At 42.0% G+C, this 17,128-nt stretch overlaps 1 protein-coding gene across 4 annotated transcripts in view; it reads left to right on the top strand.

Annotated features, from left to right (window-relative positions):
• Positions 1 to 17,128, top strand: part of ASPH (aspartate beta-hydroxylase) — a 229,628-nt gene that overhangs the window by 180,159 nt on the left and 32,341 nt on the right. For all 4 annotated transcript variants that reach the window (XM_060116094.1, XM_060116093.1, XM_060116095.1 and 1 more), the window contains one exon: positions 15,841 to 15,976. In XM_060116094.1, coding sequence (XP_059972077.1) covers positions 15,841 to 15,976 — 136 coding nt within the window. The remainder of the gene's footprint in view (positions 1 to 15,840; positions 15,977 to 17,128) is intronic.

The following is a 17,128-nucleotide window of genomic DNA, read 5'->3' as shown; positions in this document are numbered from 1 at the left end:
TATGACTAGTGTCCTTATAAGAAAAGGAAATTTGGACACACAGGTGTATGCACACACAGAGGAAAGACCATGTAAGAACATAGAAGATGGCCATCTACAAGCCAGGGAGAGAGGATTCAAAAGATACCAAACCTGCTGACACCTCCAGCCTCCAGAATTGGGAGGCAATGCATTTCCATTGTTTAAGTCACTCAGTCTGTGGGACTTTGTTATGGCAGCCCTAGCAAACTAATGCATTAGTGACTTTCCTTACTTAGCAATCTGCAACATTTCCTAACTGCCTAAGCAAAAATGTTTCTCTGAATGGGACTATTTTCCTCCATAGAAGAAGATATTTAAAGCTCAGTTGGATGAATTCTGTTTGATTTAGGACAAAATTAAAGTGATTTTATATCAAGCTTCAAGCATCATAATCAATTTTATCATCATCAGAGCACATCATGGAATTGGGGGGATACCAACTGTGATGCAAGGAAAGTGTATAGGCCAAGAGGCGAAGAGAAATTAGTTAACAATAAATCAATATGTGGATTACCAGAGTTTAGCTTAAAATGTAAGCTATAATGCTGAGAATTCTTTCTTCTCTCTTGCTACTACCTTTCTATCACATGAAACATCATTGCTTTGGTGATCTTTTGCAGACACATTTGAGGGACTAGTAAAGGCTTTTGCAGGCCAATAGGATTTTGTTTCAAAACTTCACTAGAAGGTTGAATTATATATTACAAGATCCTTCTAGTTTAAGAGAAAAGAAGGTAAGCGGTCAAAAATAATCAGCTGTTAGAGCTGTCTAGAAAAATATGAATGAGGAAGGGTTAAGCAAAACTGTACACATTCATTTACCACCTCCCACACGAAACCTCATGTAAATGGCAGTCAAATAATAAAAATGGTATAAACCCACGAGTTAAAAAAAGAAAAAGAAAAACAGGAGGGAGACAATAACAGATGAACAATGTCAGCATGTTTTTTGGAAATGGAAAAGAGAAGTAGCTAACTTAACAGATCCAAGAAAGCTGAGATGGAAGTAAGTAATTACAGAGGGACTTCCCAAAAGAAGAAACTTGCTACTACAGCAGTTAAAGAAAGTGCATGGCCTCCAAAAATAGGGTTGTGTATCCTGACATTTTAGGGTGCCCCGTGAAAACACTAGTTTGACAATACACCTATCAGTGAGGCCTGTCAGTCATAGTCCCTGCCCTTTCCCATATTATTTCCAATCAATAACTCAGTTCTATAGGACTCGCACCCAAGGATCACCACACATTGGAGAGACCCCTCAACATGAAAGAAAATAAAACAAAAATGGAAAGAATGCTGTAGTCCAGGGGAAACAAAATTGGGGGAGCAAATGCCAACTTAATATCTCTAATATACTCGAAGCAATAAGAGAAGGGAGTGTAGCCATGAAAAAAGAATAGGATGCTATGAAAAGGAACAGTCAAAGACACAGGACTCTCAGAAATTTAAAAATGTGATTTGCAGAAATAAGAATTTAATAGCACTATTGAAAGCTAAGTCAAGGGAATCTCCCAAAAGAAAAAACAAAAAGACAAAAATGGAAATAGAAAAGTTTTGAAAATTAGAGGCTCAATTTAACATGTCTTATGTACAAACAAAAAAATTTCCAGGAAGAATAGGAAAAAAAAGATGGAGAAGAAATTATTAAAGAAATAATACTATATAGTCTAGAATTGAAAAATGTGGGTTTCCATATTGAGGGGAGCACTAAGTGTTCAGCACTTACACTAACGCACATTTCCACAAAATTTCAGGAAACCAGAAATAAAAAGAAGATCTTAAAATTCTCATCATTATCATCATAGCTCTATCCATATATAGCACAGTTACTTTTAGCACATTTAATCTTCTTATAGACTCCTGAGAGAAGTAGTAGTACTTTATGCTCTTTATAAGTGAGGACTCTAAGGCACAGGGTGGTTAAGTAACTTGCCCAATAGCACACAGCTAATAAGTGGCACAGTCAGATTTTCAAACCAGGCAGCCTGGCTCCCATGTTTTACACCCCTAACCACTACACTGTATTGACTTTTATAAAGCTTCTAGAGGGGGAAAGAAAAAAAAGAATCCAAAAGGCCATCAGATTTCCCAACAGCAGCACTAAATGTTATATAACGCAACGGATCAATGCTTTCAAAAGTCTGTGTAGAAAGTATTTACTACCTAGAATTCTGTACATAGTCAAGCCTTCAATCAAGTGTAAGAATAGCTTCAGATAAGTCAGAAAGACAAAGACCAATACCATGTGATATCACTTATATGTGGAATCTATAAAACAACACAAATGAGCATATATACAAAACAGAAAGAGACTCAAAGACACAGAAAACAGACTTGTGGTTGCCAAGGGGGAGGGGATATAGGGGAGGGTTGGATCGGGAGTTTGGGATTAGCGGATGCAAACTATTAGATATAGGATGGATAAACAACAAGGTGCTACTGTAGAGCACAGGGAAATGTATTCAATATCTTGCGATAAACCACAAAGGAAAAGAATATGAAAAAGAATATATATATATACACACGTATAACTGAATCACTTTGCTGTACAGAAGAAATTAATACAACATTGTAAATACTTCAATAAAACATTTTTTAAAAGAATAGCTTCAGACATTTTTAGAAATTCAGTTTTACCTCTGGTGTGTCCTTTCTCAAGAACACAGATAATCCTTTATCCAGATTAGAATCCAATAATTAGGGAGCCTCATGTTGGGCAGGGGTCAAGAGAAGCTCCCTGAGGACAGTTGTCCAGCAGGCCCAGACACCGACCAGTTCAGAGCAGAGCAAGGCAGGTGGCTACTGGAGGGTTATCTTCAGAGAAAGAAAGTAATAGCTTATATGATGTTTTTGGCAAAGAGTAGAATAGTATAAGAGATTTTACGGCACTCTTGCAGGGCTATAAAGAAGAAACAGTGATAAGAGCATTACAAAATTAAGCCAAAGAAAAGGAGGCAGACTTTGTAAATGCTGCATGTGAAATGAAGTGTAATTGTTACAACTCAGTAAAACCCAAATGTGAGTTTACCCAGATGTATGGAAGGTTTGTGACATGAGCTGAACTGCTAGATGGAGAAGAGGGAAAAGCAGACATCAAATTGTTAGCTTGTTCCCTTCCCTGACAGAAAATGAGGGATCAAGTCTAGAATTAATAAATCAAGAGGTAGCAATATAAACATATTATTTAGATAGAAGCGGGCAAATATGAGAAAAAAATATTTAAAGGAATTAGTTGGGGGTTGGACTCTGGGGAAAACTTGAGTAAGATACTGCTGCTTTCATTATAAGACTTGTAGTAATATTTGACTTTTAAAAAAATGTGTATGTCTTAATTGAATGAAAGGAAATAGTAAGGGAAATTGTTAAGAATTAAAGCCTTTCTGCAAGAAATCAGTTTTAGGAGAAGCCTTTAAAAATAGGACTTAGGGCTTCCCTGGTGGCGCAGTGGTTGAGAGTCTGCCTGCCGATGCAGGGGACACGGGTTCGTGCCCCGGTCCGGGAAGATCCCACATGCCGTGGAGTGGCTGGGTCCATGAGCCATGGCCGCTGGGCCTGCGCGTCCGGAGCCTGTGCTCCGCAACGGGAGAGGCCACAACAGTGAGAGGCCCGCGTACCACACAAAAAAAATAAAAATAAAAAAAATAGGACTTAATCTGATGTGGAAGAGAAAAGTGTGCCATCCAAGCGGGGTGCGCAGAATATCTGGGAAAGGAGGAAGTGGCCCTGAACTGGAGGGAGGGTGTGGGTTGAGGAGAGCTGGCGCACAGTTTGGGATTGATGAGGCTTGAAACTGGGAAGTCCATCTATAGATGACTGGAGCGCCAAATATAGCTGAAGTTTAACTGAGAGGCGAGTGCTGATGACGGGTTTATGAGGCCATGAGGCACTGTGAAAACAAGCATATCTGTTTTCTAAAGCCTGTGTAGCCAGAAGAAGAAACGTGAATCAGAAGCTGTTGTCTTCTGGGCAACCAACTCAGATACTAACCCTATGAGTTTCTCTTTTCAGTTTCATGAAATGAATGAATTTAGGGTCAAGGAAGTAATAGGTCAAATGAAACCTTTAAAGATGTAGGCATGGCGCGCTCTGTGTGAGCCTTCAACTTCCTGTTGGAATTTCCTGAAAAGCAGAGTTTTTTGCCAAGTCAGACGACTACTAATGTTACTGTAGAGAAAGTACATTTCTTCTCGCTTTCTCCTTCCTCCTCCTACCCCTACCCCCCATCCCCGCTCCCTTTCTCTCTCTCTCACGAGCACACATGTAATTAGGTTAGGTCTTTAATCCCCTGTAACCATGTGAATTTTTTTACAGTGCAGTTCATTGGTTTGTGCTTGAAAATGCCATTCCCCGGTCCCATTCCAGATTTCTCCCCGATGCCCATAAAAGAGACCCTGCCATGTCTTTCCGAAGCTGAAAAACACCCCCAAGCAGAGGCCTTACTTTAGTAGAAAAAATGTTTCTGTTGGACACGTAGGGGATCGTGATGGTTGTGATCTTTGTGTCTTTCATAGTGTCACCAGGTAGAACTGGTGTGATCTGGTTAGCCCAGTTTTCCCCAGTTGTCAGTGTGCGCCTCCTTTGAGACGCACCCAGTTCCCAGCCAGGGACACCTTGTTCCACCAGTATGTGTCCAGTGTGTGCCCTGTAAGTCACAGGAGACGGGGACCCATGGCCGCTCTGCTGCCCCAGAGGGGCACAGGGCCCCGAGCCCACCGCAGCCTGGCACCCTCCTCCGTCAGGTGCCCCAGGGATAATCAGGGGGCACCGTAGAGCCGGTTCTGGTGCTAGACTGTGAGACCTTAGGCTCAGTCACCGGCCCAAGTCCTCTGTCATCCCTAAAGTGGAAAAGTCTCCACTGCACTCACAGCACAGATACTTCCAGTTGTCAAATTCCACAACAAACTACTGAACTCTAAAGAGGGAATGCGGAGTGGCTGTTTCATGATGAAAATGAACGTCCGTGCAGTGTCTGCTCAGCACTGAGCATACTGAGCAGGTCGGTGGCATGGCTGCAAGAGTGTTCCCAGTTTGGGACCGACTGGGAGACCCTGCATCTGTTTGCTCCTTTCAGCCAGACTCTGTCCTCCAGCACACCTGCGGCACGTATAACAAAGGCAAACAAGAAAGTTTTTTTAAAAAGTCATCACTATTCCTGGAAAAGTCCCTCTGCAGCAACACTTCCCTGGGGGGACCCTGGGGAGAGGGGTGCGGAAGGGGGCAGGAACGACATTTCACAGGTAAAAGACAGCCTGCCCTTAAAGAAAATGTAAACACTTTATTTAGTGATGCAGTCACCTGAACATTTTCCCTAGGGCTTTGTGCCCTATTTTAGGAACAAAAGATCAGCTCTTTCCAAAGATGCCCCTAAAATCAGCTTTCAAAAGAGATGAAAGAAGCCACTGAAATACTGGGAGGGCACGGGGTGAGAGCCTGCCTGCCATATCAGGCACTGATAACCTCATTGGAAAAGTAATTTCAAGTGTTAGAGAGGTAAGTCTCCCCTGTCTTTATGGCAGTTGAACAAGAATTAGACAGATTTATCTAACAACTTGAATAAGTTACAGTAGCTGCAGGGAATGTTGTCAGTTTAGATACATTTGGGGAGATGCATCTGGGTGCATTCTCTTTCCTTTCCATGATCTTGGGATTCTTGAGTAAACCATGGTCTTCTCTCACTCTGGGGACCTGCCTAAGTGAGGGTTTTTGAGTATCTCTTAATTGCAATGCAGTCTTTGACTTACTATTTATGAATTACCTTCTTGGGATGAAATAATATTGAGATTATTACCTAACCAGTTTTGTTTACCAGGTTTGCAGCAGCAAAGAAAGGATTTATTCACAGGCAGCCAAGGGAGAAGACGGGAGAACCAGTCTCAGATCTGCCTCCCTGAAGGCAAGGAGCTTGAGATATTGATGGGATAAAGAAGTAGGGTGAACTTAGGGGTGGGGAAAGGTGATTGGACGTAGGGAAAAGGTGACGTAATCAGTGGTCTGCCCAAGGTGTTTCTAAGTTACATGCTTCTTCATGAAATGTATATGTAAAAACGGAGGGACTTCCCTGGTGGTCCAGTGGTTAAGAATCCATGCTCTCGATGCAGGGGGCATAGGTTCAATCCCGGGTCGGGGAACTAAGATCCCACATGCTGCATAGCATGGACTAGAAAAAAAATTTTTTTGTTTTTACATCTTTATTAGAGTATAATTGCTTAACAATGGTGTGTTAGTTTCTGCTTTACAACAAAATGAATCAGCCATACACACACACACGCTCCCATATCCCCTCCCTCTTGCATCTCCACCGCACCCTCCCCATCCCACCCCTCCAGGCAGTCACAAAGCACCGAGCTGATCTCCTTGTGCCATGCGGCCGCTTCCCACTAGCCATCTACCTTACGTTTGGTAGTGTATATATGTCCATGCCTCTCTTTCGCTTTGTCTCAGCTTACCCTTCCCCCTCCCCATATCCTCAAGTCCATTCTCAAGTAGGTCTGTGTCTTTATTCCTGTCTTACCCCTAGGTTCTTCATGACATTTTTTTTCTTCTTAAATTTCATATATATGTGTTAGCATATGGTATTTGTCTTTCTCTTTCTGACTTACTTCACTCTGTATGACAGACTCTAGGTCTATCCACCTCATTACAAATAGCTCAATTTCGTTTCTTTTTATGGCTGAGTAATATTCCATTGTATATATGTGCCACATCTTCTTTATCCATTCATCCGATGATGGACACATAGATTGTTTCCATCTCTGGGCTATTGTAAATAGGGCTGCAATGAACATTTTGGTCCATGACTCTTTTTGAATTATGGTTTTCTCAGGGTATATGCCCAGTAGTGGGATTGCTGGGTCATATGGTAGTTCTATTTGTAGTTTTTTAAGGAACCTCCATACTGTTCTCCATAGCGGCTGTACCAATTCACATTCCCACCAGCAGTGCAAGAGTGTTCCCTTTTCTCCACACCCTCTCCAGCATTTATTGTTTCTAGAATTTTTGATGATGGCCATTCTGACTGGTGTGAGATGATATCTCATTGTAGTTTTGATTTGCATTTCTCTAATGATTAAAGATGTTGAGCATTCTTTCATGTGTTTGTTGGTAGTCTGTATATCTTCTGTGGAGAAATGTCTATTTAGGTCTTCTGCCCATTTTTGGATTGGGTTGTTTTTTTGTTATTGAGCTGCATGAGCTGCTTATAAATTTTGGAGATTAATCCTCTGTCAGTTGCTTCATTTGCAAATATTTTCTCCCATTCTGAGGGTTGTCTTTTGGTCCTGTTTATGGTTTTCTTTGCTGTGCAAAAGCCTTGAAGTTTCATTTGGTCCCATGTGTTGATTTTTGCCTTTATTTGCATTTCTCTAGGAGGTGGGTCAAAAAGGATCTTGCTGTGATTTATGTCATAGAGTGTTCTGCCTATGTTTTCCTCTAAGAGTTTGATAGTGTTCGGCCTTACATTTAGGTCTTTAATCCATTTTGAGCTTATTTTTGTGTATGGTGTTAGGGAGTGATCTAATCTCCTACTTTTGCATGTCCCTGTACAGTTTTCCCAGCACCACTTATTGAAGAGGCTGTCCTTTCTCCACTGTACATTCCTGCCCCCTTTATCAAAGATAAGATGACCATATATGCGTGGGTTTATCTCTGGGCTTTCTATCCTGTTCCATGGATCTATCTTTCTGTTTTTGTGCCAGTACCATACTGTCTTGAATACTGTTGCTTTGTAGTATAGTCTGAAGTCAGGGAGCCTGATTCCTCCAGCTCCGTTTTTCGTTCTCAAGATTGCTTTGGCTATTCGGGGTCTTTTGTTTTTCCAAACAAATTTTGAAATTTTTTGTTCTAGTTCTGTGGAAAATGCCAGTGGTAGTTTGATAGGGATTGCATTGAATCTGTAGATTGCTTTGGGTAGTAGAGTCATTTTCACAATGTTGATTCTTCCAATCCAAGAACATGGTATATCTCTCCATCTATTTGTATCATCTTTAATTTCTTTCATCAGTGTCTTATAATTTTCTGCATACAGGTCTTTTGTCTCCTTAGGTAGGTTTATTCCTAGATATTTTATTCCTTTTGTTGCAAGGTTAAATGGGAGTGTTTTCTTGATTTCACTTTCAGATTTTTCATCATTAGTATATAGGAATGCCAGAGACTTCTGTGCATTAATTTTGTATCCTGCTACTTTACCAAATTCATTGATTAGCTCCAGTAGTTTTCTGGTAGCATCTTTAGGATTCTCTATGTATAATATCATGTCATCTGCAAACAGTGACAGCTTTACTTCTTCTTTTCCGATTTGGATTCCTTTTATTTCTTTTTCTTCTCTGATTGCTATGGCTAAAACTTCCAAAACTATGTTGAATAAGAGTAGTGAGAGTGGGCAACCTTGTCTTGTTCCTGATCTTAGTGGAAATGGTTTCAGTTTTTCATCATTGAGGACGATGTTGGTTGTGGGTTTGTCATATATGGCCTTTATTATGTTGAGGAAAGTTCCCTCTATGCCTACTTTCTGGAGGGTTTTTATCACAAATGGGTGTTGAATTTTGTCGAAAGCTTTCTCTGCACCTATTGAGATGATCATATGGTTTTTCTCCTTCAATTTATTAATATGGTGTTTCACGTTGATTGATTTGCGTATAATGAAGAATCCTTGCATTCCTGCAATAAACCCCACTTGATCATGGTGTATGATCCTTTTCATGTGCTGTTGGATTCTGTTTGCTAGTATTTTGTTGAGGATTTTTGCATCTATGTTCATCAGTGATATTGGCCTGTAGTTTTCTTTCTTGGTGACATCCTTGTCTGGTTTTGGTATCAAGGTGATGATGGCCTCGTAGAATGAGTTTGGGAGTGTTCCTCCCTCTGCTATATTTTGGAAGAGTTTGAGAAGGATAGGTGTTAGCTCTTCTCTAAATGTTTGATAGAATTCGCCTGTGAAGCCATCTGGTCCTGGGCTTTTGTTTGTTGGAAGATTTTTAATCACAGTTTCAATTTCAGTGCTTGTGATTGGTCTGTTCATATTTTCTGTTCCTTCCTGGTTCAGTCTTGGCAGGTTGTGCATTTCTAAGAATTTGTCCATTTCTTCCAGGTTGTCCATTTTATTGGCATAGAGTTGCTTGTAGTAATCTCTCATGATCTTTTGTATTTCTGCAGTGTCAGTGGTTACTTCTTCTTTTTCATTTCTAGTTCTATTGATTTGAGTCTTCTCCCTTTTTTTCTTGATGAGCCTGGCTAATGGTTTATCAATTTTGTTTATCTTCTCAAGGAACCAGCTTTTAGTTTTATTGATCTTTGCTATCGTTTCCTTCATTTCTTTTTCATTTATTTCTGATCTGATTTTTATGATTTCTTTCCTTCTGCTAACTTTGGGGTGTTTTTGTTCTTCTTTCTCTAATTGCTTTAGGTTCAAGGTTAGGTTGTTTATTCGAGATGTTTCCTGTTTCTTAAGGTGGGATTGTATTGCTATAAACTTCCCTCTTAGAACTGCTTTTGCTGCATCCCATAGGTTTTGGGTCGTCGTGTCTCCATTATCATTTGTTTCTAGGTATTTTTTGATTTGCTCTTTGATTTCTTCAGTGATCACTTCGTTATTGAGTAGTGTATTGTTTAGCCTCCATGTGTTTGTATTTTTTACAGATCTTTTCCTGTAATTGATATCTAGTCTCATAGCATTGTGGTCGGAAAAGATACTTGATACAATTTCAATTTTCTTAAATTTACCAAGGCTTGATTTGTGATCCAAGATATGATCTATCCTGGAGAATGTTCCATGAACACTTGAGAAAAATGTGTATTCTGTTGTTTTTGGATGGAATGTCCTATGAATATCAATTAAGTCCATCTTGTTTAATGTATCATTTAAAGCTTGTGTTTCCTTATTTGTTTTCATTTTGGATGATCTGTCCATTGGTGAAAGTGGGGTGTTAAAGTCCCCTACTATGAATGTGTTACTGTCGATTTCCCCTTTTATGGCTGTTAGTATTTGCCTTATGTATTGAGGTGCTCCTATGTTGGGTGCATAAATATTTACAATTGTTATATCTTCTTCTTGGATTGATCCCTTGATCATTATGTAGTGTCCTTCTTTGTCTCTTCTAGTAGTCTTTATTTTAAAGTCTATTTTGCCTGATATGAGAATTGCTACTCCAGCTTTCTTTTGGTTTCCATTTGCATGGAATATCTTTTTCCATCCCCTTACTTTCAGTCTGTATGTGTCTCTAGGTCTGAAGTGGGTCTCTTGTAGACAGCATATATATGCGTCTTGTTTTTGAATCCATTCAGCCAATCTGTGTCTTTTGGTGGGAGCATTTAGTCCATTTACATTTAAGGTAATTATAGATATGTATGTTCCTATTCCCATTTTCTTGATTGTTTTGGGTTCATTATTGTAGGCCTTTTCCTTCTGTTGTGTTTCTTGCCTAGAGAAGTTCCTTTAGCATTTGTTGTAAAGCTGGTTTGGTGGTGCTGAACTCTCTCAGCTTTTGCTTGTCTGTAAACGTTTTAATTTCTCCATCAAATCTGAATGAGATCCTTGCTGGGTAGACTAATCTTGCTTGCAGGTTTTTCTCCTTCATCACTTTAAATATGTCCTGCCAGTCCCTTCTGGCTTGCAGAGTTTCTGCTGAAAGATCAGCTGTTAACCTTATGGGGATTCCCTTGTATGTTATTTGTTGTTTTTCCCTTGCTGCTTTTAATATGTTTTCTTTGTATTTAATTTTTGACAGTTTGATTAATATGTGTCTTGTCGTATTTCTCCTTGGATTTATCCTGTATGGGACTCTCTGTGCCTCCTGGACTTGATTAACTATTTCCTTTCCCATATTAGGGAAGTGTTCAACTATAATCTCTTCAAATATTTTCTCAGTCCCTTTCTTTTTCTGTTCTTCTGGAACCCCTATAAGTCGAATGTTGGTGCATTTAATGTTGTCCCAGAGGTCTCTGAGACTGTCCTCAGCTCTTTTCATTCTTTTTTCTTTCTTCTGCTCTGAAGTAGTTATTTCCACTATTTTATCTTCCACCTCAATTATCCGTTCTTCTTCCTCAGTTATTCTGCTATTGATCCCATCTAGAGTATTTTTCATTTCATTTATTGTGTTTCTAATCGTTGCTTGATTCATCTTTAGTTCTTCTAGGTCCTTGTTAACTGTTTCTTGCATTTTGTCTATTCTACTTCCAAAATTTTGGATCATCTTTACTATCATTATTCTGAATTCTTTTTCAGGTAGACTGCCTATTTCCTCTTCATTTGTTAGGTCTGGTGGGTTTTTATCTTGCTCCTTCTCCTGCTTTGTGTTTTTCTGTCTTCTCATTTTGCTTATCTTACTGTGTTTGGGGTCTCCTGTTTGCAGGCTGCAGGTTTGTAGTTCCCGTTGTATTTGGTGTCTGTCCCCAGTGGCTAAGGTTGGTTCACTGGGTTGTGTAGGCTTCCTGTTGGAGGGGACTGGTGCCTGTGTTCTGGTGGATGAGGCTGGATCTTGTCTTTCTGGTGGGCAGGTCCACGTCTGGTGGTGTGTTTTGGGGTGTCTGTGGACTTTTTGTGATTTTAGGCAGCCTGTCTGCTAATGGGTGGCGTTGTGTTCCTGTCTTGCTAGTTGTTTGGCATAGGGTGTCCAGCACTGTATCTTGCTGGTCGTTGAGTGAATCTGGGTGCTGGTATTGAGATGGAGATCTCTGGAAGATTTCTGCCGTCTGATATTATGTGGAGCTGGGAGGTCTCTTGTGGACCAGTGTCCTGAAGTTGGCTCTCCCACCTCAGAGGCACAGCACTGACTCCTGGCTCCTCAATTTGGGATAATTCGTTGTCTATTCATGTATTGCACAGATGCAGGTACATCAAGTTGATTGTGGAGATTTAATCCGCTGCTCCTGTGGCTGCTGGGAGAGATTTCCCTTTCTCTTCTTTGTTTTCACAGCTCCCAGGTCTCAGCTTTGGGTTTGGCCCCGCCTCTGCGTGTAGGTCGCCGGATGGCGTCTGTTTTTCGCTCAGACAGGACAGGGTTAAAGGAGCAGCCTCTTCGGGGACTCTGGCTCACTCAGGCCGGGGGGGAGGGAGGGGCACGGAGGCGGGGCGAGCGTGCCGCGGCAGAGGCCGCCGTGACGTTGCACCAGCCTGAGGCGCGCCGTGTGTTCTCCCGGGGAGACCGTACCTGGCTGGATCCTGGGACCCCGGCAGTGGCGGGCTGCAGAGCCTCCCCGGAAGGTAGGTGTGGATAGTGACCTGCGCTCGCACACAGGCCTCTTGGCGGCGGCAGCAGCAGCCCCAGCGTCCTACGCCCGTCTCCGGGGTCTGCGCCCGTCTGTGGAGCCCCTTTAAGCAGGGCTCTTAATCCCCTCTCCTCGCGCACCAGGAAACCAAGAGGGAAGAAAAAGTCTCTTGCCTCTTCGGCAGCTCCAGACTTTTCCCCAGACTCCCTCCGGGCTACCCGTGGTGCACTAACCCCTTCAGGCTGTGTTCATGCCGCCATTCCTCTCCCTGCGCTCCGACCGAAACCCGAAACCCAAGCCTCTGCTCCCAGCCCCGCCCGCCCCAGCGGCCGAGCAATTCTCTCGGGCTGGTGTGTGCCTGAGGGCACCGATCCTCTGTGCGGGAATCTCTCCGCTTTGCCCTACCCAGGTACGTGGGGAGTTTCTTGCCTTTTGGGAGGTCTGAGGTCTTCTAACAGCGTTCAGTAGGTGTTCTGTAGGAGTTGTTCCACGTGTAGATGTATTTCTGGTGTATCTGTGGGGAGGAAGGTGATCTTCGCGTCTTACTCTTCCGCCATCTTCCCCGGAAGTCCTAGAAAAAAATTTTGTTTTAATAAAACAAAATAAATAGATAAAATAAAATAAAAATGGAGGCATTTAGCATGATCTGAGTGTGCAGGTTTTGGTCCTCGACATCAAACGGTCATTCATCAGACACCTATACAGGCCCAGTTTTAGGGTCAGTGGTCCCAACCAGCCTTAGCCAGCTGGAGCTTGAACTAGACACAGCTGACTCTAAGTGCCTGGAAAACAACTCAGGCAAACGTCTTATTGTTTAGGCTACATGAAGCTTGGAGGGTATGCAATTTGCAAGAAAATAATTAAGGCGAGCATGGGTAGTAAAGTAGGCTGCAAGCAGATATAGAGCAAACTATAAGACAAACTCAAGAATTTCTGTTAGTCACCAAGTTTCTGTTAACCCAATGGGGCACAGTTTCAGGATGGGTTTTTTAACTCTATGGGGCATGGTTTCAAGGTTATTTGTGGACAGATGATCCACACCAGCAGAGAGCAGGGTGATGATAAGAGCAGCTCTAGATTTTGACACAAATCAGTGGGTGGGTTTCACAGAAATATAAAATCAATTGGTGCAGCTACTGTGGAAAACAATATGGAGGGTCCTCAAAAAATGAAAAATAGAACTACCAAATGACCCAGTAATCCCATTACTGGGTCTATATCCAGAGAAATGCAAATAGAATTCAAAATAAAATATTTTGAGATATTTGCACTTTTGCTTTCATTGTACCCTTATCCCCAATAACCAAGATATCGAAACAACCTAAGTGTCCATCAATAGATAAGTGGATAAGGAAGATGTAAGACACACACACACACACACATACACACACACACACACACACGCACAATGGAACACTATTCAGCCATGAGAAAAGAAATGCTGCCATTTGTGACTTGGACGGACCTTGAGGGCACCAAGTGAGATAAGCCAGACACAGAAAGACAAACACTGTATAGTATTACTTACAATGTGGAATCTCAATTTAAAAAAAAAAAAGTAAAACTCATAGAAACAGATAGTGGAAAAGTGGTTGGCAGGGACTGGAGGCGAAGGAAGTAGGGAGAGGTTTGGGTAAAGGGTACAAACTAACAGCTATACGATGGATAAGGTCTAAGGATCTGATGTATAACATTGTGACCGTAGTTGATAACACCGTATTGTATAATTGAAATTTGCTAAGAGAATAGAAGTAAAATGTTCTCACTCCCAAAATATCAAATAAATAAATATGTGAGGTGATAAATGTGTTAATTAATCAGGTGGGAGATTCCTTTCACAATGTATATGTATATCAAATTACCACGATCTACATTTTAAATATCTTACAATTTTATATGTTCATTAAGCCTCAAAGCTGAATTTTTTTAAAAAAGAAATGTCAATAGGGCTTCCCTGGTGGCGCAGTGGTTGAGAGTCCGCCTGCCGATGCAGGGGACACGGGTTCGTGCCCCGGTCCGGGAGGGTCCCACGTGCCGCTGAGCGGCTGGGCCCGTGAGCCGTGGCTGCTGAGCCTGTGCGTCCAGAGCCTGTGCTCCGCAACAGGAGAGGCCACAGCAGTGCGAGGCCCACGTACTGCAAAAAAAAAAAAAAAAAAAAAAAAAAAAAAAATGTCAATAGACTCAAAGTAACAAGGGGGAAAAAAGCAGTATAAAATTAGTATCTAATCTTAAAATCTACCGCTTGCCCTAGAATACTGGAATATACCTAATGTGGTCACACTGTGTCACAAGCGTTCTCTGGGTTTGGCTGAAGTTGGTACCGTGTCTTCACACAAATCTCTGAGGGTATCTGTCTTTGGTGGAGTCCTCTGCTCGTGCCGTCTTCCTGGCTCCTTCTCGGTTTTCCTACATTGAATCGTTAATTCATAAAGCACGGGTTGGTACAAACACTTTACACCTTCTCTTGTGCTTTGCTCCACCCAGTAATTGGTCATCCAGCCTTCTCTTGAATACTTCAAAAGTATTCAAGTGCCCCTGTTTTATAAGGCAACTCGGTCCATTTTCAGAGCATGCTAATTGTTGCTTCCATTTTTTGTATGTGTTTGTAACTCATCAGCTTTACTTCCTTGCTCTTGAGCCCTGATTCTCGTTGAAATCATCTATTGTGTTCTTCGCTATCCGGGGACCCGTAGACTCCACGACCGCATCCACTTCCCATGCAACGTAGAAATGTTTGAAATTATTATTGTTTCAAAATCCTGGTTTCCATGTGTAACCTGGCCTCTTTCATGCCATGTTTATTCTTTTCTCCTGGTAGCACTTCCTCCTAGGCGGCCACTCTGGATGCTTACCCTGGCCTGCTGTCCCCCATGGCACCTACTCCTCTGCCATCCCCACTGCTCATCAGTATCGCTGTGCAGTGAGGGCTCCCAGGAGGAGAGCCTGTCCTTCTCCTCCCATGGGATCTACCCACACCAGCCAGGCACTTACTGACAGAGCCTAAGGCACCCTCAAAGTGAGAAGTTAAAGAAATGTTTTTGTTTGGCTGAATTCTAAACACGAGGACATTTATTGGCTTTATTTTGCTACTAATTTTACAACACATCACATGCTCCAATGGATATTTTTCCAATGTTCTTGAAAGTTTAATTAATATTTACCACGTTGAATGGCATCTTTATGAGGACCTCTATTGGGAGGTGGAATTAAGTCTGTGATTTGTATTCCAGTTTGGATGCTGGAGTGTCACATGGACTGTACGGCAGGGTCCTGATGTAATAATGATCAACAAGATCGGTCCTCTTGGTTGGTTAGGGTCTGTGAAAAAAACGACCTTTAGGCAAACTTGAAAACAAATTATAGATGGAATTGCTCTTGGCGGTTCCTGGGAATTATTGAAATGTTTATGCTGCAAAGGCACTTGGTTCTGAAAAATAATTATTAGGTGGGTTTTTTTACACCCTTGATAAGAGGTCCTAGAGGAAATTGAAATACGTAATCTAGATGAGAGGGAACATTTCATTACTTATTAATCAGACAAACAAAAAGCTGAACGTCACTATAAGGTGTTTTACCAGGCATATTTTCAGTCCAGTAAAATCAGAATCTTCCCTCCAGTCCTTAGAAAGAAACTGGAAGTTAATCCGAGATGAAGGCCTTGCAGTGATGGATAGAGCCCAGGGCCTGTTTCTGCCTGAAGATGAGAACCTGAGGGAAAAGGGCGACTGGAGCCAGTTTACACTGTGGCAGCAAGGTGAGCGTGCTACTTCCAGATCATTCTCTGCAACCTGATGGGAAGGGGGTACTTCTGGCGATACCTCCCAGAGCTAGGGTTCCCTGACTTAAAGGAAGGTACCTGGGAAACTCAGATTATGAAAATTTATTTGTTGCTTCTTGAAACTATATAGGAACATTCATCTGTGTGTGTGCGTGTGTGTGTGTGCATGTAAATATATGGGTGTGTATATGCATGTGTGTATTTAGATAAATACATATATGTTGTATTTTGATTTTCCTCGTCTTTCCTGTTAAATGATATGTTACAAAGAGTAACCCTACTGTACAGACATAACGGAAGAGCCCACCGTGTGCTCATCGACGCCTTAGAAAGGAGCTTTCCTGAGCCTCTTTTGCTTTTGTACCTTGGAGACGATGTTGCGTGCCAAAATGATATCACCGCGGTGAGAGCTGTTAGGGGTGATGACAAACCAGAGTGACAAGTCAATAATAACTAGTGTCTGAGCTCATCAAGAACAGGAAGAGGGCTTCCCTGGTGGCGCAGTGGTGGAGAGTCCGCCTGCCGATGCAGGGGACGCGGGTTCGTGTCCCGGTCTGAGAAGATCCCACATGCCGCGGAGCGGCTGGGCCTGTGAGCCATGGCCGCTGAGCCTGTGCGTCCGGAGCCTGTGCTCCGCAATGGGAGAGGCCACAGCAGTGAGAGGCCCGCGTACCACAAAAAAAAAAAAAGAATAGGAAGAGGTTCACAGTCGACCTAATATTCCTTGAGCTGAACCCAGGCCCAGGTACACAGACAGGGCCCCCATCTGTGTGCGTCCAATGAGTTAATGTATCAATCTGTCCTCAAAATGAGAAGCACTGAATTTTATCTTTAACGCTCTCTCCAACTCTCTTCTGGAAAATTCAAGTTAACCTGGGTTAACGGTAGCCGAACAAAAGTAAATCCATTTTGAAGACTGAACAGCATGTGTCACATCTTTAGCTGCATAAAATAAATTGAGAGGATGATAAGCAGTTGGTTTATATTATGGGACAAATAGCACTGTAGTTCATGTCGGTATGCTTTCAGAATACTAAGATTTACACGTCAGAGAAAGAAGAACGACTTCAGTAATATTTTCAGGGAAATGTCCAACAGAAGAGACATCACATGATTTCCAGTGACTGT

Source organism: Mesoplodon densirostris, chromosome 13, assembly GCF_025265405.1.
Source record: "Mesoplodon densirostris isolate mMesDen1 chromosome 13, mMesDen1 primary haplotype, whole genome shotgun sequence".
NCBI lineage: Eukaryota > Metazoa > Chordata > Mammalia > Artiodactyla > Ziphiidae > Mesoplodon > Mesoplodon densirostris.
The sequence above is the reverse complement of the archived record's forward strand: the minus strand, read 5'-3'. Positions and strand labels throughout refer to the sequence as shown.